Genomic DNA, 25,502 nt, shown 5'->3' with positions numbered 1-25,502 from the left:
ACGTACCTTTTGTTTTACTAAAGAACGGGGAAAACCACACAGCCGTTCTTGCCTAAATAGCTAGCAACACAAGTGAGTAGCGAGATGATTGCATCATGGGCTGTGTTCGAAACCGCATACTTACATACATACGTGACGTGACCGCGAAAAAAAAAAATGGACCAAACGGTGGTGTCAAGCAGGAAGTATTGCGAGTTGGTTCGCTTCTTGTTTTCAAAGTAAAAGCAGTGATTTATCACTATGTTTTTTTTGTAAGAGAAAATTAAGGTGTTTTATTTTGCGTTGCTCACTTCGGCTAGCTTAAATTTTGCCGAATTTGTCCCAACAAAATTGTAAACGGTTGGTATTTGGACATATAAATTGCACACTTGGGATCTAAACGGACACTTTCACGTCTGATTTAAAAAAAAAAAAAATCTCAATAAAATGATGTATTTAAAGAGTTTAGAGCTAAAGTGAAATCAGCTTCAATCTGTCAATTTCGGCTCAGGTAGGAGCGCAATGCATTGTGGGTTATCATGTTGTACATTGTAGTGTAAACGTTTTGCATACAGTCTGATGTGTGGATAGTATGGGCATGGAAGTATGTAGTAGTAAGTATGCGGTTTCAAACACAACCATGGTCTGGGGGTATGAGTGCTGCTGGCACTACGGAGCTGCGGTTCACCGACTCATCATATGTGAAAACGTCACAATGTCACAGTACATGTTGGAATGCATATTTCCCCTCTATGGACCGCAGCTCCCCAGTGCCGGCAGCACTCATGCAGCCCAGACTGTACCCCCACATTTGACTCCATTGCTTTGCAAGCTGTACACTGACTACTATAAAGTATTTCAACCAAATTTCTTAAGTATTATTCTTTGAGAAGATATTGTTTTGATAAAATCCATCCCAAAATGTGAGGGATATATATTCACATTTGGGAGATACTGTAGATTCAGCATAAGGGCTTTTTTTTTTTTTCATATTGCCTTAAGGCCCAGCTTGTAAACCCATAGTAGTCGAACCCAAATGAACATTTTTCTCCCCACTTGAATACAGTGCTGCGTACACAGCTTCCTGAGAGTTAGCTAGCAAGCATCCAAAAAGAACAACACATCTAGTGGTGGTAGTAGTAGTCGTAGTAGTACATCTAGCTAGCTGCTCATGACTGTACCTGGACTGTTTAAAATGCGGGGATGTGTTTCCAGTGTAGGCTGGAATGTGACTGAGTGACTACTTTGAATTGAACTATTTCTCCTATTGTGTGGGTCCTTTAGTCCGGTGTGAACGCTATATATAGTCCGGAATCGGTCTGCTTGCAAGTGACTTCGTGTGAACGCGTGAACGAGTTGTGACTATGCATACGTTTTTACTGCACAGCCAAAACCGGATCAAATCCATATTCTATTTACCATCTACAAATGTGAACGTATGTAAACTGATATTAGAACTTTTTGGACTGGTTTACAAGTAAACGTGTTCATGTTCCATTGGTACCATAAGTAAACATACGGTATGCCTGTTAGATAAACCTGCAAACCTCGTATTTTATCATATGGATACCTTTATAAAGGCTTTACTTATCGTTTGTAAACAGGCTGCTAATCCTGATGGAATTCTGTTACTCCAAATTGTATTTTTTTATACATTTAAATATATCTTTTATATATTTTTTATGGCTTATCAATGATGTTGTAAACTCTTCTGCCCCTTTCTTGTGTAATGAATGATTTATAAACATTGTCTGTTACACCCGCAAACGTAATAACTGCCCACAAACGTAATACAAATCTGTAGCTTTAAATGTAATAATCCAATATAAAATACATAATTAAATGTAATAAAATTTGACCACTGCAAACATAATACTGAATTTCCTGCAAAAGTAATAACTTATACATTTGCAGGAAATTATTACATTCATGTGCGTTCATGTGCGTTTTAGTTACAGTATATTATTGTATGTGTGATTTTGTGTGTATGTGGGGAAGAAATAATCAAAAGAAATACTAAAATATAATAATAATAATAGTAATAATAATTTTATTAAAACAATTGCAATTTATCAAAATTATGTAAAATATTTTTAATTTTAAAATAAATTATAATTTAATAATTAAAGGTTCCTTTAATGCATTCAAATGATACTCTTTTAATAATATTTTTGAATAATATTTTTTCCACATAAAAAAAATAATCTTGTTAAAATTGATAAGATCAATATTTTGTCTCATATTACATTTGTGGGAAGTTATTACATTTACAGATTTTCACTTTCCCACATATGTAACAACTTCCTGCAAATGTAATAGTTATTACATTTACAGGAAATTCAGTATTACGTTTGCAATAAGCAAATTTTATTACGTTTGTGGGTAATTTATTACATTTGCACAATTATTATATTCAAAGCTGCAGATTTGTATTATGTTTGTGGGTAGCTATTACGTTTGCGGGTGTAACAATCGTCATTTGTCTCTTTACAATGTGAGCGTCTTTAATGCTTTATAAATATATAGTCAATGTGTTATAAACAGTTGTGAATCATACATTATGTAATTCCAACTGTAGTTTGGCCAGGTACTGCTGCATTTTATAGGTCTAATCCAAATTTGCTGCGATTTATAGCAGGAAAAATGTATTCTGTTATAAGTTGACTTATAAGTGGTCTCATTATTTATCAAAATCACTCTACCTCTTATTTAGTCAGTGTTAATTTATAGAGCGGTACCCTGACATCTGCTTTACACTGGTTGTATTGACATTAAATCCAACATGGTTTGGAGAGTTCATTCTTGCAGGTACATTATTTATACAGTGTGCTGACACCAGCTTGTTTATTTGTTTTTCCTTTTGGGTATTAATTAATGATACTTGCAGGCACAGTTGCTTGTCCAATGAGGCGTCCAAAGTGACATCTGCAGCACTTTTTAGCCTCCCCTTGAGGACTATAGTATCTTTTAAATCAACGGATCCAATTGGAAAAAGCCAGATCGATGCACGTGGTGTTGTGTGCGTCACTACAACTCCACTCAGTCACATTTGTTTTTGCAAAATATCGCAAGACAATTTACACCTCCATTTTTCTCAAGTGACGTAAACATAAAAAATGAGCGTGAGTTTTTTTTTTTTTTTTTTTTGTCAGCAGTAATGTTATTTACATTGTCGAGTATGTACAGTAGAGAATCTCCCAGAGATGTTAGTAAAGCTGCTATGCTGGGGTACTGTTCTTTCATCCATCATCCATTGGTGGCCATATTGCAACATTCAACCCCGACAGGGACTCTCAGTGATCATCTGAGGATGTATGTATATTTAAAAAAAAAAAAAGTAGCAAAAATTATGCATAAAATAAATCCGAAAAGTTTTTCACACAAAATCAAGACTTTAAATATTTACTTTTCCCCCCACATCATAAAGGTATTTGTTGAAAAAGTCAAGTGTTAAATGCACTGTACAACTATTTTTCTTTTTTTTCTCCCCAAAATATAATTTATCCCAGTGATTTGTTGTTGTTTTCTTTGTTTATCTTACAGAATCCTGTACACTTGGTGTCACTATTGACATTGGGTGATATCCTGATCATTGGAGAGAAAGAGAGGAGGCGGAGTAGAAGAAGATGAAGGAGAAGAGGTGAAGACGTCTAGTGCGGAAGACGTCCTCAGTGAAGACGCTGTACACCGTACCTCGGTTCTCTTCTATCCCGGACCTCAATCTACAAAGACAAGGTTAGACACAAAATATTATATCATTTCTGCAGTTGAACCTCCATGATTGAACATGAGGTTGGTTGAGTTCCAACATGTTTGTATTTTGAAACAATTTGGCCATAGAAAACAATGGAAATAGAAATAATCAGTTACAGGGTCAAACTGTCAACATCATAACACCTTTATTAATATTGCAGATATTTTGCTCTTAACACCTCTTCTTAAAGGGGCATTTTTGTTCATCATGCACAATTGTTATGTTAGCTAGCCGCTCGTGGATACCGAGCTCTCAATTTCGTTACAAATACTCAACAAGATGCTTGTTTTCAGCATTTTTTAACCTGAGGACAAATGTGCTGGAAGATACAGCCATCGCAATAAGAGCGGATATTGTGAGTGTTGTCGTTTCTATGCTGCTGTTGTTGACGGAAATAGTGTAAGCTAATGGGCTAATTTGATGTGCTTGGGAAAGAAGTTTTAAATCGTCAAGATGCGTGAAGTATTACATGTTATCATTAATGTATTTGTTAATGTACAGGTGCATGAAACAATACAATGTTGTTAGAGGTTGTTTTTAGAGTCTAAATAGGTACTATAGGTCCCAATAACATTGTGTGCCTTGTTAGCTAGCTCATATTAACTAGTTTTCCCGAGTTGTTTGTAGGTCCTAACATTGTGTGCATTGTTATCTAGCTCATATTAACTAGTTCCCCCTAGTTGTTTGTCTACATGTGCACTGTGATTGGTTAGCAACCAGTCCAGTTTGTACCCCGCCTCTTGCACGAAGACAGCTGGGATAGGCTCCAGCATACCCCATAAAATTGATTTTTTTTTAAAGTCCAGGTTTCCTTAAAGCTTATAATTTGAAAGATGTTTGAGAAATGCAAAAAAAATAGATTGTCCACCTGGAAACAAAATGATGTCCAGGTCCACTGTATGAAATTCATCAGTGGACGATTTTCAAGGTTAGTGCATTCCCTCGTTGCAAAAGCAAACAGCAGACGGGTAGATTAGGAGGCTGGAGGCTTAACATTTGTTGTTTTTCATCGTGTTGTATTTCCAGCCAAACAATTGCCTCCCTGCATGTGTTCCTTTATGGACTGCCCACTGAGCATTCCCATGAAGTGTCATACCAAAGACCAAATTCAAACTTTGCTCCTGTCCTTTATCTGCTTAATTAGCATGCTTCATTGATTATTTTTGGGCAAATACCTGCATGGAACCCCTTTCAATCATTCATGGGATTGTGCAAGCCGGCTCACAAGAATTGCCTTTTCTTTTTTGTGAGAAGTAATGTATTCTATTTGTAAGAGACATATTCACGTTAATTTAACATTTTTACATTTCTATGATAAATAATGTGAATTATGACCTGTACAATAGTGACTTTGCACACAGGAGCATGTGCATTCAACAACTGACAAAGAAGACTTACCCTCGACACAGCAAAATCTGCAAAGACACAAACAGGACACAACAGTGTTGGTCAAAAAAGTGCATATTAGTGCAAAACAATAATATGCTTATGTAAGTCTGGGTTCAGCATCAAAGTCATTGTTTATGGCTGGGTGAGGACATTCACTGGCTGCATGTGTCATCTTATGTATGTCCTGTTTCCGTGCGCTGTTTATTCTTATTCATGTATTTTCCTCATTGCAACGAAGCTAGAGGCCAATTTGTATGAATGTAAAAAAAAAAAACAGGAAGTTGGCACCGTCGATGGAGCAGTGGATGCATAAAAAAAACTGTCAGTGGGGTTAATCAAATAAAAAAGGAAAGACACGCCCACGCTGTGGAATATCTCCAGTTACCATGGAAACCATCAGAGATGGGAGAAGTGAGACATTTTATGTCACTGTTCTCCCTCTTTATCTTACTGGCTCTGTTTGACGCCACCTTGCTCAAGGGTTGCCGCTGTATCGTCACTATAGTACTGTACCTATTATGTCATATCATCGCTGTGTTTGTCTATTTGACAGCTGATTAGCTCGCTTTCTTCTGGTGTCCTATTCGACAGCCTTCTGCTCTCATTCCTTTCCTCCACTGGTGTGTGTGTGTGTGCGTTCCACAAGGCTTAATCAGAGGGATTCAAGTATCCTGATGCAACGATGTGCAAAAAAAGCCTCAGAGGGAGCCTCTCCAGCTTTTCAACGCAGATCCAAAACTAAAACAGCAACAATTAGTGAAATACGACTGAAGTGGTCATTGTTTGTTCATAAAAAAGATATCAACTTTTTCTGCTGTTTGAAAAAAAATATATAGGCTGCACGGCGGTCGAGTGGTTAGCTCGCAGGCCTCACAGATAGAAAACCCGCGTTCAATTCCACCCTCGGCCATCTCTGTGTGGAGTTTGCATGTTCTCCCCGTGCATGCATGGGTTTTCAGGTACTCCGGTTTCCTCCCACATTCCAAAAACATGCTAGGTTAATTAGCGACTCCAAATTGTCCATAGGTATGAATGTGAGTGTGAATGGTTGTTTGTCTATATGTGCCCTGTGATTGACTGGCCACCAGTCCAGGGTGTACCCCACCTCTTGCCCAAAGACAATGAAAAAAATATATAATTTTATAGTTTTTTTTTGTTTATTATTATTTTTTGTTTATTATTTTATAAAAAAATTGCTTTGTGTAACCTACTCCTGAAAACGGTGAATGCTAGTTTTAAATAGGGTTAAAAGCTACCTAACTAACAGGAAACAGTATGTAAAACTAGGAAAATACATATCTGTAAGTTTACGGAGTACCCCAGGGGTCAATACTGTGACCAAAACTGTTCAACTTGTAGATTACTTAAAATTGGTATTATTTGTGGATGATGCTACTTATTTTGTTATGTAATGGTCATGGTAATAGTTAGATTTTAATTGAACTAGATTTGCCCAGGTTTTATTGGTTCTTCATATGCCACCCGTCCACAAATTTTCATGAAAATTGCAACTTACAAGCAAACTAAGGACCTGCACTACTTGGAAGATTTAATGAAAAAGGTACAAAGTCATATATGGCAACATAGGACTTTACCTTTGTTGTCTGTTTGCAGGTCGTCCAGGTAGAAGTCGTTCTGCCGGTTGCCAAGAACAAAGGCCATTAAGGACAGGACGAGAGCGTTGAGGATGCCCATGATGGCCAACATGTAGGCCCAGCGTACAGAGCAGTCGCCTAGGGAGTACTTCCCTGTGTGCTCCCCACACATATCCCGGATCACTTCTGCATCCCACCCGTCGGGGAAGATCATGCAGCCCAGCACCAGGCATACTCCTACAAGAGAAAGACAGGTGGGGACAGACTATTTTAAAAACAAAAGCAAGACACCATAACAAATTAAATATGAATAAACTGTTTATGCAGAGGGCTGCACGGTGGTGGGGGGTTAGCACGCAGACCTCACAGCTAGGAGATCAGAGTTCAATTCCACCCTCGGCCATCTGTGTGGAGTTTGCATGTTTAACCCATGCATGCGTGGGTTTTCTCCGGGTACTCCGGTTTCCTCCCACATTCCAAAAACATGCTAAGTTAATTGACGACTCCAAATCGTCCATAGGTATGAATGTGAGTGTGAATGGTTGTTTGTCTATATGTGCCCTGTGATTGGCTAGCTGGCGACCAGTCCAGGGTGTACCCCGCCTCTCGCCCAAAGACACCTGGGATAGGCTTCAGCACCCCCCGCGACCCTCGTGAGGAAAAAGCGGTAGAAAATGAATGAATTAATGAATGTTTATGCAGAGGGCTGCACGGCGGTTGAGTGGTTAACACGCAGACCTCACAGGGTTCAATTCCACCCTCGGCCATCTCTGTGTGGAGTTTGCATGTTCTCCTCGTGCATGCATGGGTTTTCTCCGGGTACTTCAGTTTCCTCCCACATTCCAAAAACATGCTAGGTTAATTGGCTACTCCAAATTGTCCATAGGTATGAATGTGAGTGTGAATGGTTGTTTGTCTATATGTGCCCTGTGATTGGCTGGCAAATCATAAAAAAACTAGGCATACTGAACAGAGGCCCTAATCCTAACCACTCAAGCCTAACCCACACACCAATGCCAACACTACCCCCTGTATGTATAGGCATTTTAAACATACAGTACACAAAGAAAGCTACACACAAATAGAAACAAATAAAGCCCCAACACCCTGTGAAATCCATACATGCAATTCAAAGAGCACCAGAGAAATGGTAATCCATACTTTGCTCCTATGCTCATTCATCAAAGTGAGCATCAAGGGGATGGGATGGGATTGGGTGGGGGGGGGGGGGTGGAGCTGATTGGACTGCGTCCCTCACCTCAGCAGCTCTGTTTAAATAGCATTCAGCCTGCTCCTGCCTCGGGCTCTGTAAGTAAAGCAGCGGGCTCCAGTGGGAGACGGTGAACATACATGGCAGCCGTCACACTCCATTTTCATTGCAGCCACCACGCGTCTTTTTCACCGAGCGCCACTCGTGGAAAAAAAGGGAGGGTGAAATTTGGTGCGGCTAGCGATTATTACACGCCAATCACTGTCCTTCAGAGTCAACGTCCACACGATGGATTTGGTGAATATTTTAAAGAACTATGCGAGGGGTGATAGCAGCGGCTCCTTGTGGCGACTACTAGATGAGGCTCTCCAAATATGGCTTAGACACTATTCCCTTGATTTCGAAAGTTCAGATCTGAGTCCATTATTGAACCTAGATTTCTAACATGATGATGAGGTTTTGGAGAAAGAGTCTCAAAGTGACTGATAACCCCTTGAGTCGCTAGCTTGCAGTCTTCATATATTTGCATGTTTCGACAAAAACCCACAATGTGTACGAAACATTCTGCGCCCAAAAGACAGAGAAGGATGCTAACCATTGCATAAAAGGTTCGACTTCTGGACATGATGACAGAATATAGAAGTTATGTGTCTATACGGCGCCATTATGTAGTAAATTAATCTCCGGTTTTAAGGAAAAGAACAGCAACAGGAGCACTACAGCAATATATTTTAACAAGTAAACAAAATCGCTACAGTTCAGCACAACAGCGCCGGGACGAAAAGGCACTGTCACTGGTGTGAAATACTTGACAGAATGTAGAAGTTATGTGTCTATACGGCGCCATTATGTAGTAAATTAATCTCCGGTTTTAAGGAAAAGAACAGCAACAGGAGCACTACAGCAATATATTTTAACAAGTAAACAAAATCGCTACAGTTCAGCACAACAGCGCCAGGACAAAAAGGCACTGTCACTGGTGTGAAATACTTGACAGAATGTAGAAGTTATGTGTCTATACGGCGCCATTATGTAGTAAATTAATCTCCGGTTTTAAGGAAAAGAACAGCAACAGGAGCACTACAGCAATATATTTTAACAAGTAAACAAAATCGCTACAGTTCAGCACAACAGCGCCGGGACGAAAATACACTGTCACTGGTGTGAAATACTTGACAAGTCTAAGAGTGTTAGACTTCTGAAATTAATAATAGATAGATTAATTAATAGATAAATAAATAAATAATACTAAATAGATAAGCCTATGAAAAAATGTGACTTTAATTAAAGAAAACCTTCAAAACCATATTGACGCTACATTCGTTTCCATGCACAAAAAGGCATAAATCGCACTTTTAAACACGCATGTAAACACCTTAATTAATTCATTAAAAGTCACGTTAACATACCTACGTAGATTATGAGATTGGAAGCTAGTTCGCTACCAGAGTGGAGCAAGTGTTCAGTGCACACGGCAAAAATTAATTGCGGCCAAGTGGGTCTGTGTAGAAATCGGTAAATGTCCACTGTATGCTATGTTATGTTATGTCTGGCAGGTTTTTTTTTTTTTTTTTGAGTAATCACAAATCGTGGGACCAGAAGAAGACATTTGCATTAATTCTGTAGATTCTGCGTGTTTTGCAACCTTAGATGCTTGTTGTTATTGTGAGCGTGTGGTGGAATTTATTTTTTGCTCTGTTTGAGGCAAATGCTTGTGAAGGTCATACAATTTGCTCACAACCCAGTTTCCCTCACTAATAATGCATTCCGCCTGTCCTGTATGACTTTGCTTCAACACTTGTGGTCGCTACCAATTGTAAATTAAAAAGGCCTGGAGGGTGTGCAGTTTATTTGACAGTGGAGCTTTGCAAGTAGCAGTTGGATTACGCTAAAAAAGACACACAACTAACTGAATATAAATATACAATGGGACCTTTATACATAATAGTCATTATGTTGCCATTGCAACCATTTCGGCTGCATTGAATGCAAAGCAAAACAGTCTAATCCATTGGTGCTCGCTGATCTGAAGTCTGAGAAGCTAAACTCTCGTTCTGTTATGCAAAAGACTTTTTTGCGATGCCAAATTTGCACAACCTCATGGATATTGTGGTGTATTTTTTTTTTGTTGGGTAGAAGTCCATTCATCACATGGTAGAGTGGTGTCACATTAGCCATTCCCTGTGAAGATCCCCTGCCTCTGCTTCCCCTCCACCATCCATCACAAGTCAGCGGTGAGGGGCCGGCTGGTGGCAACAGATGAGGGAGAATACCAGATGAATCAGCAACCAGGACTTACTCCAAAGTGCTCCAGGAAAGCGTGGCGGGCGTAATGAGGGAAGGCGATGGCAAGGGATATAATCACGGTATTACAGTAAGTAATGAGAGAAAAGACGACCAATAGCAGTCATTATCCTGGGAAATCAGCACGTTATTAGCTTCCCTTTATGACCTCCATGCGAGATGGACACATAGACGGGCCGTGAGGAAAAAATCATTTACAGGGTAATGAGCGTCAGGTAACAAGTTTTATAGCGTTTTGATGAATGTGTGATATGAAAGTCCTCCAAAGTCCCATGGAGTTTTTTTTTTCTGCACAATGTCGTTGAAGAATCCTGAAGGGAGCAAATATAGTGTGTCTGCCTCGGGGCAAATCATTAACTAAACACTTCTGTTTGTTCGCATCCAAAAACAACCAGCATGCACATCTGCTGCTAAAACAAACACACGCACGGGTATGTTTGTGCACTGTCAGGTTAAAATCATGTGGTCGAAATAAGCCAGTGCTTGTTGCCATCTTACTATTCAGTACAAGCAATATTACTCTGTCATTATATGTGTGACATACTATCAAAATAGAAAAAAATAACAAAATAAGTAATAAGGATTAGCAATTTCCGCATCCCCCAATTGAGCAAAAACTACATTTAAACTACAATAAGCCAAAGAAAAACATGCAAGCTAATTCAGCCACAAAAAGCAAAAGAAAAAACCCAAAACATGCAAGTTATTAAAGCTACTGAAAGCCGTCGAGAGCCGTCAAAACACACATAATAATGAAGTCACAATTAGCCACAAATGAAGCAAAACACACAAGCCAATAATGCCAAAGAAAAAAAAAAACACATGAAAAAACAGAACTGTGTAAGTTTATAAAGACCACCAAAAGCAAAACATGCAAGTGACTAAAGCTGCAAAAACACAAAGAAAAAGAAAATGACTTAGGTTGACAGAGCTGGAAAATAATTGTTAAAGTAACTAAATTTGAAGAAAAATCACACAAAAAGCCCCTAGAAATCAGTAAACACACAAGCTAATAAAGCCATGAAAAAACAAAAAAACGTATTCGAAATAATTATTTGAGCCGTAAGAGGAGGTTCCGCCAACTTTCACCGTTGTTTATCGTCATTTAAACATGTTTAAGTCGAGGGGAGGGCTGTTTAGTGTTTGTCACGACATTGAGTCAGTTTCAGTTTTATGCAAAAAATCTGGAGTAGTCTTCCAGAAGATGTGCGGCAATGTTCAAATCTAGGCTTTAAACATTCATTAATTTTCTACCGCTTATCCTCATGAGGGTCGCGGGCGCGCTGGAGCCTATCCCAGCTGTCTTCGGGCAAGAGGCGGGGTACACCCTGGACTGGTCGCCTATGGACAATTATGGAGTCGCCAATTAACCTAGCATGTTTTTGGAATGTGGGAGGAAACCGGAGTACCCGGAGAAAACCTACGCATGACGCATGCACGGGGAGAACATGCAAACTCCACACAGAGATGGCCGAGGGTGGAATTGAACTCGGGTGTCCAAGCTGTGTGGCCTGCTCGCTAACCACTCGGCCGGCTGAAAACGCATCCTTTCTAATATTACAACTGAAAGTAAAAGCAAAGTAAAAAACACGTATCTTTTTACTGCATTTTTCATAAGCTCAACATAACTGGACAATCCCTCAAATATTGATCACAAATCTGTTTTAATGAGAATTCATAATAATCAATCTCTCTGGTGTGGCATATAAAGATGCTGATAAAAATCCACTCTAAAATGTTCAATTATGCCGCCCATTGAAAATGTATTAGCTTGGTTAAGAGTGCATTGTTTGATTGTATTTTGACTTCAAGGTTTAAGTAAATACAACATGATTCTACTCTGCCCTCCCCCTTCTTTCGCCATTGTCCTCCGTCATTTCCAAGTCAAGTGGGCAACCAACGAGCTAAAAATAGAAGCAGAGAAAAGCCCTTTGAAGCTGTTGGGGTTTTTCCTCTTCCTGCCTTCCAATCTCTCCCGAGCCCATTGACATCAAAGGTGTCAAGCAAGGGAGGGGGGAAGCACGGGGGTACGTGCTGGGGAATCGAACAACGAGCAAAAAGGAGAGCGGCGAGCTGGATGTCATGTGTTGCAACAACACCACACCGTTACGTCTTTTTCATCTGGCGTCATGGCCGCCCCGTCTTTTTACAAGCTGTCAGCTGCTTGGCTTCAAAGATGAGCACGTTAATGAGAATACATTGGGAGTTTAAAAAAAAATGCTGTGATTGTAATCCAACAAGTTAAAATACGCACCCATCTATTTTTAGCACCTCAATTATATTTCTAGACCTATTACATAACAATTTTTTTCTTACCCATGCGACATTCTTCTTTTATTCTGGTTTAACACACCAAAGTGGTTATATAAGAGCGCTAAAAATACATCCTGTGTTCTAAATATAAAGTTTTCCTCTGGAGGATTTTGACTTAGTCTGCTGAGATATAGCATGAATAAGAAAGCTATTGATTGTTGAATATGCTCTATAGTCTTGGGACAGATGTTATCAGTATGGTTAGCTGTACCTCGATTAAAAAAAAATATTCCATGTGTACATCACCTACTCAGGTCGAAGAAAGAAACGGGGAAATTGAAGAGGCTCGAGAAACCGATTTAAATACCGTGACGTGTATCCATTGGAACGCAACACTTACAAACTGATGTTAATAAACCTGGGATTCATATCTGGTTTGACGGTGCTAATCTGAAATGAAAAATGGTGTCAGAAGTGGGATGATGGTGTATCGTCCCTGTGTATACCATGTTATAGCATCTGGCTTTCCGGTTTATATAGGTTCCAAGGACCAACCCTTAAATCCGGGTTGGGAATACCCCTCTTCTATGACCAATGCTCTCAGAATTGTGATGCTGGGACAATACGAGTCATCCACTTGGGACTCTTTCGTCGTGCCAAAGACCTGGATTTACCAGATTACTTCGGTTTTTCAATCCAATAGATATACTTTAAAGGATCCCAGGCTGGGAAGATAGAGTGGAAGTCCGTATGACCGATGATATTTGGTAGCATACTACTTAGTACTACTTGAGTCGTAAGTAGAGTTTACTTAACTTTCATTCATTTTCTACCGCTTATCCTCACAATCCCAGCTTATCCCAGCTGTCTTCGGACTGGTCGCCAGACAATCACAGGGCACATATAGACAAACAACCATTCACACTCACATTCATACCTATGGACAATTTGGAGTCGCCAATTAACCTAGCATGTTTTTGGAATGTGGGAGGAAATCGGAGTACCCGGAGAAAACCCACGCATGAACGGGGAGAACATGCAAACTCCACACAGAGATAGTCGAGGGTGGGAATGAACCCTGGTCACAGTATTGACCCCTGGGGTACTCCGCAAACTTAGAGATATGTATTTTCCTGTTAGTTAGGTAGCTTTTAACCCGATTTAAAACTAGCATTCACCGTTTTCAGGAGTAGCTTACAAAAAGTAATTTTTTTTATAAAATAAATATAAAGTTACATATATTTTTTTCATTTTATCCCAGCTGTCTTCGGGCAAGAGGCCAGGTACACCCTGGACTGGTGGCCAGCCAATCACAGGGCACATATAGACAAACAACCATTCACACTCACATTCATACCTATGGACAATTTGGAGTCGCCAATTAACCTAGCATGTTTTTGGAATGTGGGAGGAAACCGGAGTACCCGGAGAAAACCCAAAAACTCCACACAGAGATGCCCAAAGATGGGATTGAACTTGGGTCTCCTAGATGTGAGGTCTGCGTGCTAACCACTCGTCCACCGTGCAGCCCCAGTTTACTTAACATGAACTAAGCTATGAGAGAAGTAGTGTCTTGTTGAAGTGCAGTATTGACAGCAGTAGTAGCCCATAGTGCCAAGTTGTGAACATGCAAACATAAAGACATGGCTATGCCCACTGTGTAATGCAATAAAGATGTCTGCCCTCTCTTTGCTGCTGTGTCTAGACCTCGGCCTGCTGCTGTCCTCTAGCTATCTAATGGACAGCCTTCTCGCTGATGTACGCAGCTTTTATTGGATGTTCAGATCAAGCCTGTTGTGTGTGTGTGTGTATGTGTGTGTATACAATGCTGAGTGTGGTACTTTACACAATGTTAATGCCGCCAAGGTTCACTGACCCATTCACCGCATCGAGGACTTGTCCCTAAGTCGTGTTTCTGTGAAGTGGTACAGTTTAAATGAAGAACGGGTCACCGTAAACAAATAATGATAATGGATGTCATCAAGGACTTTATGTTGCATTCTTAGTCACTCCCAAGTTTGGAATTGAACTTGAGTCCTGATGTCCTTTTTTAAAGCCCTGTTATTACCCGAGGGCCGCCAGCTGGATAGCCCTGATCTCGGTTGACAGGAGGCTGGAGTCCATCCCAACCGACATGCCAACAAATACCGGACCACCAGTCACTCCCGGTTTTAAAATTTCTTTGGCCATTTTCCTCGTCCGCTTTTCCACCTTGTCTTGTGTCATTCTGTCCCCGTGTCCTTCAGCTCGCCTTGGAGAGAATGTCACTGGCACTTGTCCCAAATCTGCAAAGAGTCTTGGCAGCACTACAGAGGCTGTCCACATTATAATGTGTGTCATAGAGACAAGTCCAGGGCATCGCTTTTCATTGAGCCACGCACAGCACTTTTGTGATCTAGTGAGGGATCAGTGAGTGCTTTCCTCTGGCAATCCATCTCATTCATAATTAGAAGAGAGATAGCATGATAGAGACTATCACAGAGAAACAGCAGACACTAAAACCTCTCCGAGCTGGATTTAGTGCACTTGTCTCATCAACATTACACATTACAGCAGTCATGAGCATAACAATACATACTTTACTATTTGAACTTGAGTTTTAAATGTAAGCTGGGCATTTGAACCTCAGCAAAAAAACACAGACTAGTAGAAGTTATGATATGATAGTAATATATTAGAAGTACCTTGAATTTCATCGTATACGCAACTACTTTTTTCCTCAAATTTTTTCTCAAATGTTATTACTAAAATACTACATTAATTAATTCATTCATTCATTTTCTATTATCCTCACGAGGGTCGTGGGGGCGGGTGCTGGAGCCTATCCCAGCTGTCTTCAGGCGAGAGGCGGGGTACACCCTGGACTGGTGGCCAGCCAATCACAGGGCACATATAGACAAACAACCATTCACACTCACATTCATACCTATGGACAATTTGGAGTCGCTAATTAACCTAGCATGTTTTTGGAATGTGGGAGGGATGGCCAAGGGTGGAATTGAACTCGGGTCTCCTAGCTGTGAGGCCTGCGTGCTAACCACTAGACCGCTGTACAGCCTAAAATAGTCCATCATAAGGACAAAATAATTTTGCTATAATTTCGGCGATATCGCAGTGCAGGGTGGCAGAGTGTGGCGCAGCCCACGTAGCCAATTTTCCGTAATTTGGTAGACTGGAGGGGGGTTCGTGGCAGCGTACCAGAGGAGGTGTCCACATTTTAAACTCGGCGCAGTAAAAAAAAAAACAGCGCAGCAAAGGTGCACTGAAAGATCGCCAACCTGTTCTATTAATGGCGCAGGCGAAGCGCACCCTGCGCCGTGGCTAACAGGCGCACAGTGCAGACGAGTCATCAAAATCGCTTATGGGGGTGTCATACAACTCCATGTCAAAAAATCCCAACTATCCCTTTAACTACAGTAATATCGTAATAAATAAATCCCAATAAATATGAATATAAATAAGTATAAAATTAGCACATAATGACTTGGAGGATTGAAACATCCAATTCTAAAAACACCATAAGGGGTGTCTTGGCTAGCCCACTAATAGAACTGACCACTAAAGGTGAAGTAGGGTTGCCATGGCAACAATGGAGCGTCTATTCTCCTTACTACAAGACAGTGTAGCATTAACATAATATTGAAGCTGTTATTTTAAGACCAGTTTCATACATGAAGATGCATACACGAGCTGAGTATATTACTTCCACAAAAATGACATTTGTCATCATACTTCTTGTAGCGCATTAAGATGTCATTGTCACTAACACTCACACACACACACACACACACACACACACACACTGACAGACAATGCTGAGCGGGGTCAAAAGAAAATCCATTATTCATTCGTCAGGCTATTTTTAGACAGCACCCCTGGTGACTTTGGAATTATTTATTAAGTGCCTGATAATTAAAACATGTACGTTTGGTTGGGAAACGTCATCCAGAAAATCTCAGTGATAGAATGGAAAAGGAAAAAGGAGGAGAGGAAGCGGGGGTTGCAGGGTTATCCCTCCAGGATTCTCTGTCTCGCTCTCTCTCTCCCTGTGTCTTAACTCGACCACTGCGGAATCGACTGAATTGCTGGAAGCAGTGGCATGTTGTGTGTGTATACATGTTGACTGTATACATGCCTTATACAGATGTGTATACATTGTATGCACAGTTAATAAAGATTTCTTGATGGCCACAGTTTGACCCTAGTACTGTCCTGCTGCAGTACTGGAAATAATCCTTAGAAATAAGAAAACATATAAATGTGTAATTATTCTTTATGAACATTACATGCTGGATTTCAATTAGCACAACTTGCAGCTTTGTCACAGATGTAGGGGAAATTAAACGGCAAAATAAGAATGCGGCAAATATATATATTTTTTCTGGGTTGGCATCAAATAAGACAACACTGCCATTATTACATAAAAGCCTAATCATCGAAATGGAATATATGTCAATGCGTATTCTATTTCTTTTGGTTTACTTCTAATTAAAATGACACGCGTGGAAGTTTAATTCCATAAAAAAGAAATTGGAGCAGGGTGCAAAGTAATGTACGGCACTCGTCTTGGGTGCAGAACCGCTCCATGAGGATCTGGGGTGACTGTGTTAGCTAATAATTGGACATATGGATATGAATATTAATGTGAACATGCTCTGAATTAAATTGTTTTTTTTCCATGAAAGTGTTCAAAGAATGAAGTATTCCTTTGTGAATGCACGATCGACGGATGTGTTTGTAGAATTTATATTATGAGTAATCTGAGTAGCGCAATTCAGGAATCATTACACTTCTATGCTAGGACTACGTTAAAAAGCCATAGCATTTCAGTATGTGGAATCAAACTATGGAATGGATTGAGTAAGGAAGTCAAACAATGCACAACGATGAGCCAATTCAAGAAACAATACAAGCAGTTGATGTTTGCTAAATACAAGGATGAAGAGTCTTGAACCAGTCATGATGTGCTATATATATCACTATATTGACACTTACTGGATATCACCTCCTACTTCGGTACGTGACAAAAAATTAAATAAAACTAAAAAAAAAAAAAACAATATTAGGAAAGCAGGAAGTGAACAAATGTAACAGTTACTGATTGTAAAAGTACCAGATGGAGGGGTAGGATTTAATAAGCTTTGCTTCTTCCTACTCCTTTTGGACATGTGGAACTGTGAACTGATTATGTGATGCATTCAATTGTAATCTGATGCATGTTCACACCCACTCCACTGTGATTGGTCACACACCGTATAAGGAAGTCTGGATTGCATATCACAAAACTCAGCATTGGAAAAAAAACTGAGCGTTGAGAGACATTTCAAACCCCTTTAAGGGCTCACTTCTAAATGTGCATATGATATAAAACTTTATTTAACACAAGAATACTACATTCTAACAACATTTATAGGTCAGAAATGTGATAGAAGCATATTAGGTTGCCTTTAAAATTGTTGCCTATCAAGTAGTTGCAATAAGGAGTAAAATCGTCCACTTTCCTGCACCACTTACATGAATTACACACACACACACACACACACACACACACATTGGCCGACCAGGAACTGACAGTTGATTTCTAGCAGGACAGCTTGTCCCCTGTGCCACGGCCCGTGTCCTGCTTAGTTCTGTTTAATATTGCAACAGACGAGGTCAGACGTGAAGAGGAGATGGATGGATGAGCTGATGGATGGATGGGATGGGGGGGGGTCTGCAATGACTAATGGCCGTGTAAAGCCTTCCTATGGTAACTCATTTCTTCTACAAGGCTGATGAAAAAGTGGAAAGAAAATGAATAAAGACAACATGATTGATGGATAGATAGACAAGGTGGAAAAAGACATTCCCCAAAATAAATCAGTTAGTCAGACAAAGGTCTCACCTGTCCCACAAAAATCTACTAAACTCCAACTCACCCAGGGGAGTTTTACCGGAATGTCAAAGATCCTCGCAGATTTGTCGTGTCATTTGGGAAATCTTGCCCTGCACTTGTTCTTTTTTTTTTTTTTCGTCTGAGGAAGCATGCAGCTTAGCCTCGACTCTTTTAAGTTTAACATGCTTCCATTATTCATGCGCCCGTGAAAGCTGCAGCATTACCAGGAGAAGACAGGAAGCTAAACACTCTATTGTACACTTGATTACTTCATTTATTTAAAAACCGGATTGCAAAGCTCTTGAATTACAAATAACCAATGAAACCAACAAAAAGTTGGTAATGGTTATGGTTTAATTTCATTTGAACATGCATCAGATGACAATTGAATGCATCACATAATCACTTCACAGTTCCACATGTCCAAAAGCAGTAGGAAGAAGCATAGCTTATTAAATTCTACCCCTCCATCTGGTACTTTTACAATCAGTAACCGTTACATTTGTTCACTTCCTGCTTTCCGTAATACAGTTTAAGGTTTGTTTTTGTTTTTTTTTATGTCGAAAAAAAATCTTGTACCTGAAGATCAGATAAAATTGAATGTCCTCTTTCGGGTCATGTATTAGATTTACAAGATTCTTGTTGTTGTCCCACATTCTTTCCCAGTTTATCGACTCACAAGCAGGACACTTCAGCTCCCAGTGCATTAACCTTGTTAGAATTTGGTCAGTTCAGCATTGAGAAGGAGCCAACGTTGGCCCACTTTCACACGAGAGATGCCAAGACACACTGTCACTTTGAGGGCCAAGATGCTTGTGACCCAGTGGTTTTTGGCAACGCTGCCATTTTTCATCATCGTTTTCAGTTTAACCTTAACCTGAACTCCCCTTAGTTCTCCCCGAGTAATTATTCCGCTTTTAATGATCATGGTTTTATTTCATTTGAACATGCATCAGATTACAATTGAATGCATCACATAATCAGTTCACAGTTCCACATGTCCAAAAGGAGTAGGAAGAAGCAAAGCTTATTAAATCCTACCCCTCCATCTGGTAGGATGTACATTAATGTATGGGTGAATATTTCGACCTATCACAATCTACTACCTGCTCTCGAATTGATGCATTTGATCTATTTGACCCAAATTGAGGGCACCATCAGAATACTGACATAATACTGAGTCATTACATTGACATTGATTATACATATGCAGCAAAGCAATATTGCTGATAATGGATGCATCATCATCTTATTCCTCAGTGCAATCAATGCACTTCCGAGGTTTAAGTGTGCACAATGGTACTAATGTTTTTTTCTGTAATTGATGTATCCAGGAAGAGCCACCATCTGGTCTCATAATTGAAGGCCTTAAAGGGGAACTGTTTTTGGAATTTTGCCCATCATTCACAATCCTTTTTCTGTGCATTCTGGGGCAAAAAACAAGTTAATATAAGCTAGCTAGCAATGAACAACATGGAAAATACCTATTTTGATGCTAAAGACAGCAGAAAAAAACTAAAACGCCAACAGTATTCCATTTACATAACTGACTTGTGTATAAGCTACAGAAATATTATTTTCGTAGCAGCTAACATGAAAAACATTTTTTATCTCGCGGACTAACATGACGCTAATTGCTAGTTTTGGCATCATTCACAGACGGAAGAGTGGATACCTAGCTCTTAATTTCGCTACAAAAACTGATGAAGATGCTTGTTTGATGTCAGCACAAGCGGACATCGTAAGAGTTATTGCTGTCGTTGACGGAACTAGCTTAAGTACACTACCGCTCAAAATTTTGGGATCACTTACAAATTTCTTTGTTTTCCAAAGAAAAACACATTTTCATGCATTTCACAAACATTTTTTTTACCATTTCACAAACATTTTTAGCCATTTCACAAACAATTTAAATTAATTTTATAATTTTTGCATAGAGGCCTACTATCAACAACTGTCAGTCCTCTGCATCAATCTCCTGCTATGGCTGCTAATCCAAGTTCATCATTTTAAAAGGCTAATAGATGATTAGAAAACCCATCTAAAAATCTAAACTAAAACTAAAATATCTTACCATGCTGTTAACTACTCCCTTCAGAGAGCAGCACAAACTGGGTCTAACAAGGACAGAAAAACGCTGCACAACTGTGCAAGAAGACAAATATCTGAGAGTGTGTAGTTTAAGACAAAGACGCCTCACAGGTCGTCACCTGGCGACTTCAGGATGCTGGACTTCATAGCAGGACTGCCAAGAAAAAGCCATATCTCAGACTGAACAAAAAAAATTCCCAATGATCCCAAACTTTTGAGCGGTAGTGTATGTATATGTATCAATGCGCCCTCGGGAAGAAGTTTCAGAGCATAATTCCCCCCAAAAATGCACTTCCCCTTTAAGGGAGTAAAAGCTGCCTATGTTGTTTTGATTCATGCCGACCTGAAAGCAGCAAACATTTCCAACGAGCGATCAGAGGACATGAGTGGGCAGATCAGAAAGACATAAAATAACAATACAAGAGAGAAAAATGTGCTGATCTTCTCTTGTTCGTTCTCTGTCTTTCTCTTTCAGTATGCTGGTTGATTCTGCACGGGAAACGGACTCCCACGCTATTCTGCCTGGCCTATTTATCACATTTATCAGCTCATAAAGAAAAAGGCAGCTATGCATGTGAAACACATACACAAGATTGAAACCTGTTCATGTATGTTAGGTTCATTTAAGTCATGTGAAAAATATTTATTCATTCATTGATTTTCTATCGCAGGGGTGCTGGAGCCTATCCCAGCTGTCTTCTTTTTAAAAATAGTTTTTTTCAATTGCATTCGGTTTATTTGCTCAAACAGAAAGAATGTAACCTTTGTATACACCTCATTCCAAAAGAAAAGTGCCATATGAATATATAATGGGATTCACAGGGGTGGAATATTCCTTTCCCGGAATGAGGTACGGAAAGTTGTCATGATGCGTTCTTCTTCATAGTTTTTTTTTCTTCTTCTGTTGTTTATTGGCGGTTGCTTTCGTGTGCATTACCGCCATCTGTGGACGTTCTTTGTTTTTTAAAAAAAGAATTTTTTTAACCCAGCTGTCTTCGGGCGAGAGGCGGGGTAAACCCTGGACTGGTCGCCAGCCAATCACAGGGCAAACAACCATTCACACTCACATTCATACCTATGGACAATTTGGAGTCGCCAATTAACCTAGCATGTTTTTGGAATGTGGGAGGAAACCGGAGTACCCGAAAAAACCCATGCATGCACGGGGAGAACATGCAAACTCCACACAGAGATGATCGAGGGTGGAATTGAACCCTAGCCCCTCACAGCTAGGAGGCCGGGACGCTAACCACTCGCCCGCCGTGCAGCATGCAAATATCTCTCCATAAATCTAAACACCGTCCAACATTATGATAATAGAATTACAGCTATTTGTAAATGTCACACATCGACTTCCCTTCTGTTCCACAGCCCCCCCCCCCCCCCCCCCACCCACCCCCTTTAATGCACACTCAGCTCTCCTGTAAACTGTAATCCAAGCACACCAAACAAGGAGAGAAAATGTCACCTACCCTCGGAACAGTAATCCCATCGACCTGGAATTCATCCCTCAAAATAGCAATACAGCGTGAAGGGCGGGTTCATAACTCTGTTTCACATCACCGCATGTATGAGCCGATGATGGATGGATGGATGGATGGATGGATGGATGATTGTCATTTGCATTTCATCAGCATAACACTGTAATGCTGCTGCATTCTTTACACACTAGAATATCAATGGCTACAAGGGAGCTCCCTCTCGTACTTTTTTTTTTTTTTTTTTTGTGGTAGCGTGCATAATCCCACCAATGTATTCCCACACTGTCTCTGTTCTGTGGATGGAGGGATGGAGAATCCAAACAGCAGCCCTAATTAACTGTAACAAGAAGCTCCTTTGACTGTAGAATACTGATTTAGCCACACACACACTTTATCTTGTTTCTACTGGAACTCGATTTGATTTGTTGAGTTACAGTCATTAAAATAATGTGCCGTAACCCCCATAACTGGTTTGAAATATAATGTTTTTATATCTGCCTTGTTTACTGACATACTCTTATCATGTTTCAGTAGGAAACACCTAGACTAGCGTCAGAGATGTAATGGTGCATTTATTTGCAATACAAACAGCAGTATAGATTTACTGTCCACTGCAAATACATAGACATTATTATGTGAATGCAAAGTGTTCAATTGGTTTCAGGTCTGGAGGAGACATATTTGGACACTCCATCACCTTCAGCTTCATCGCTTGTCATCATGGAGGTATGTTTTAGCTTGCTATACGGTCCGGTTTTTGTTTCAGCTTGTAACAGTACATGTTGGAATTTGTGTTTCCTCTCAATGAGACGCAGCAGCACTCGTGCAGCCCTTGAATGACGCTACCACCACCACCACCACCATGGTCATCTTTGCTACTCGCTTGTGTTGCCAGGTATTTAAATAATGGCTGTGTTTTGACTCATTATTAGAGTATAATACAATTACTACTGTGAAGTATTTCCAACTTTACGTCCTGTAGTGTTGTCCTTTGAGTAGATATGGTAACGGTAATGGTTTTATTTCAATTGAACAAGCATCAGATTACAATTAAATGCATCACATAATCAGTTCCCAGTTCCGCATGTCCAAAAGGAGTAGGAAGAAGCAAAGCTTATTAAATCCTACCCCTCCATCTGGTACTTTTACAATCAGTTACATTTGTTTACTTCCTGCTTTCCTAATTTATTTTTATTTTTATTTTTATTTTTATTTTTATTTTTATTTTTATTTTTATTTTTATTTTTATTTTTATTTTTATTTTTATTTTTATAAAAAGGTAGGTCAAATGCAAAGCGTATCACATCCATCCATCCATGCCGCTTATCATCACAAGGGTTGCGGGTATGCTGGAGCCTATCCCAGCTTTGAGCGAGAAGCAGGGTACACCCTAGACTAGTCGCCGGCCAATCACAGTGCACTTAACCGGAGTACCCGGACAAAACCCACATATGAGAACATGCAAACTCCATAAAGAGATGCCCAAGCGGAGAATCGAACCCAAATCTTCCCGATCTCTTACCAGCTTTGACATTATAACTAGTATTATTATGTCTGCCATGTTTGTGGAGTATGATGGACACCCCGCCCCCCCCTTTTTTTTCTCAGCATAGGGATTCCCAACAACAAAACCTCCTTTAAAGTACAGGACACCTACTTGCATGATGCCTAAACCTAAAAAATGATGTTTATGTTTTATTTATGAATTGTTTAAATATGAGCGTGACAACAAGAGCCTGTTTCGGTGGCATGGATGCTCAAAACAATTCAAACAGCAGCACAAACAGAAGGTGTTTCCCTATAATAAGAGAGGGAGGGACAGTGTGTGTGTGCGTGCGTGTGTGTGTGTGCATTCCTACCGCACAGCAACTGCATCCAAGCGCAGGTCTTATACACTGTCGAGGTGTTGCAGAAGAAGAAGAGCGCCATGCAGGCGATGCAGCCTATGATGAGCACCATGGAGAGCAGCACAAAAACCGACGCCGCCTTGAAGGCTCCCGACGGTATGGAGCTGAAGTCAGAGAAGCTGCCCACGCAGGTGAGCTCCCGGCTGGAAGACGGCCCCGTGCCCACGCAGTAGTGGAAGAGGCCGAAGTAGCCCGCCTGCTGCGTGTTGACGCTGTCGCCGATCCAGTAGGGCTGGATGAAGACCACCACGTTGACGATGGCAAAGCAGATGGTGAAGATGGCCCACAGCACCCCGACCGCCCGTGGGTTGTAATTGTAGTTGTAGTTGCCGTGGTAGATCTTGGAGGCTTCTTGGGAAGGCAACATGTTTGTTCCTCTTGCTTTTTAAAATAAAGAAGAATTACAATCTCTTTTGATTACACCCCCGTCCTCTGCTTGTGGACACCCTCCCGAGAAAATGACATGGAATCCACGCTGTTGTTCAGCATGAGGGGCCTTGCATTGGAAGAAATGAACGCTACATTGAAGAAATCATAGCCTACCTATAGTACTGATGAATAATTCACCACGACAAGTGATTCAACATTGCTCCTTTTCCTTGGGGGGCTACACTATGAATGATTTAAAAAAAAATCTTTATTTCACAGTAGATGCTTTCATTTAAAGCAGACAGGAGATGTTGTCATGATGTCCTTAAGAGCTGGATGAAGGGATGGATGGAGGTATGGATGGGAGGTCTTTTTTTTACCTTCCCTTGCATCCGTGGGGTTTCCCCCCCGCTCTGTCTCGCCGTGATGTCCAAACAGGATGTGCAAAAGAAGCGATAGAAGAAGAAAAAAAATGAGAATGGATGCAATCCGCGTCAAATACGCGCAGTCCTTTCTTGCAAATCCACAATTCTCCACCGCCTCCCCTCTACCATCACCATGCTCCTCGTCGTCAAAGAGCCTTTATCCACGCAACGTCTAACCTCCCTCACACCTCTGTTGTCTTTTTTTTTTTTTGTCCTCTCCTCTCTATCTATCTTTCTCTCTCTCTCTCTCTCCCCCGTCCTCCTCCTCCCGCTCCTCTGCGCGCACCCCGGGAAGATGCTGATGTTTGTACTGATGACAGCGAGGGAGCGCGTTCATGTGCTCGGCCACGGCGGCTGGGAGTGGGTGTGTGTGTGTGTGTGTGTGGGTGAGTGGGTTGGGTTTTGGCGGTGGAGGTTTGGCGTCAAAGCGCGCCACCGCTGGTTTAATAGGAATCTAAATTGGAGGTGTGTCACCCCCAGCAGTGTTTGCATGGACGCTGATTGGACTTCTCTAAAATGAAGTATCAGTGAGAACCGCTTTATCTTGTCCCTCCATATAGTCTTCGCTAATATGTATAGCTTTCATGCCATAATTAATGGGTACCCATTAATAAGCCATACTGGGAACACATCATATTACGTGTGTGTAGCTTTGACTTCAACTCTCTCTGCCCTAAGAAGTGTTATTGTGCATTTTGTACACTTTTTAAACAAACTGTACAGTAGAACTAATAATAATAATAATACATTTTATTTATATGCACCTTTCAGGACACTTAAGGTCACCATACAGCGTTGTTAAAATAAATAAAACACATTTAAAATTACACATATACATATATAAATATATATGCCCCGCTTTTACTCTTG

The 25,502-nt window shown here is 40.4% G+C and overlaps 1 protein-coding gene and 1 long non-coding RNA gene across 2 annotated transcripts in view; one reads left to right on the top strand and one right to left on the bottom strand.

Annotated features, from left to right (window-relative positions):
* LOC144902000 (uncharacterized) overlaps nt 1-17,677 on the top strand; it is a 55,665-nt gene extending 37,988 nt beyond the window's left edge. Inside the window, exon 2 of the long non-coding RNA XR_013630223.1 lies at nt 17,613-17,677. This is a non-coding gene — a long non-coding RNA (uncharacterized LOC144902000). The remainder of the gene's footprint in view (nt 1-17,612) is intronic.
* On the bottom strand, nt 1,825-24,975 carry LOC131137333 (LHFPL tetraspan subfamily member 4 protein-like). The gene is made up of 4 exons (XM_058085164.2): nt 23,791-24,975; nt 6,718-6,954; nt 5,132-5,148; nt 1,825-3,701 (listed from the first exon to the last, which is right to left on the bottom strand). The coding sequence occupies exons 1-4, from the start codon at nt 24,203-24,205 to the stop codon at nt 3,648-3,650; spliced, it is 723 nt and encodes a 240-aa protein (XP_057941147.2). The 5' UTR covers nt 24,206-24,975; the 3' UTR covers nt 1,825-3,647.
* Nucleotides 24,976-25,502: the final 527 nt, after the last annotated feature.

The sequence above is a fragment of the Doryrhamphus excisus genome, linkage group LG17 (genome assembly GCF_037039965.1).
Source record: "Doryrhamphus excisus strain RoL-2023G ecotype Guam linkage group LG17, RoL_Dexc_Guam_v1.1, whole genome shotgun sequence".
NCBI lineage: Eukaryota > Metazoa > Chordata > Actinopteri > Syngnathiformes > Syngnathidae > Doryrhamphus > Doryrhamphus excisus.
Note: the sequence above shows the minus strand (reverse complement) of the source record. Positions and strands in the feature narration are given on the sequence as shown.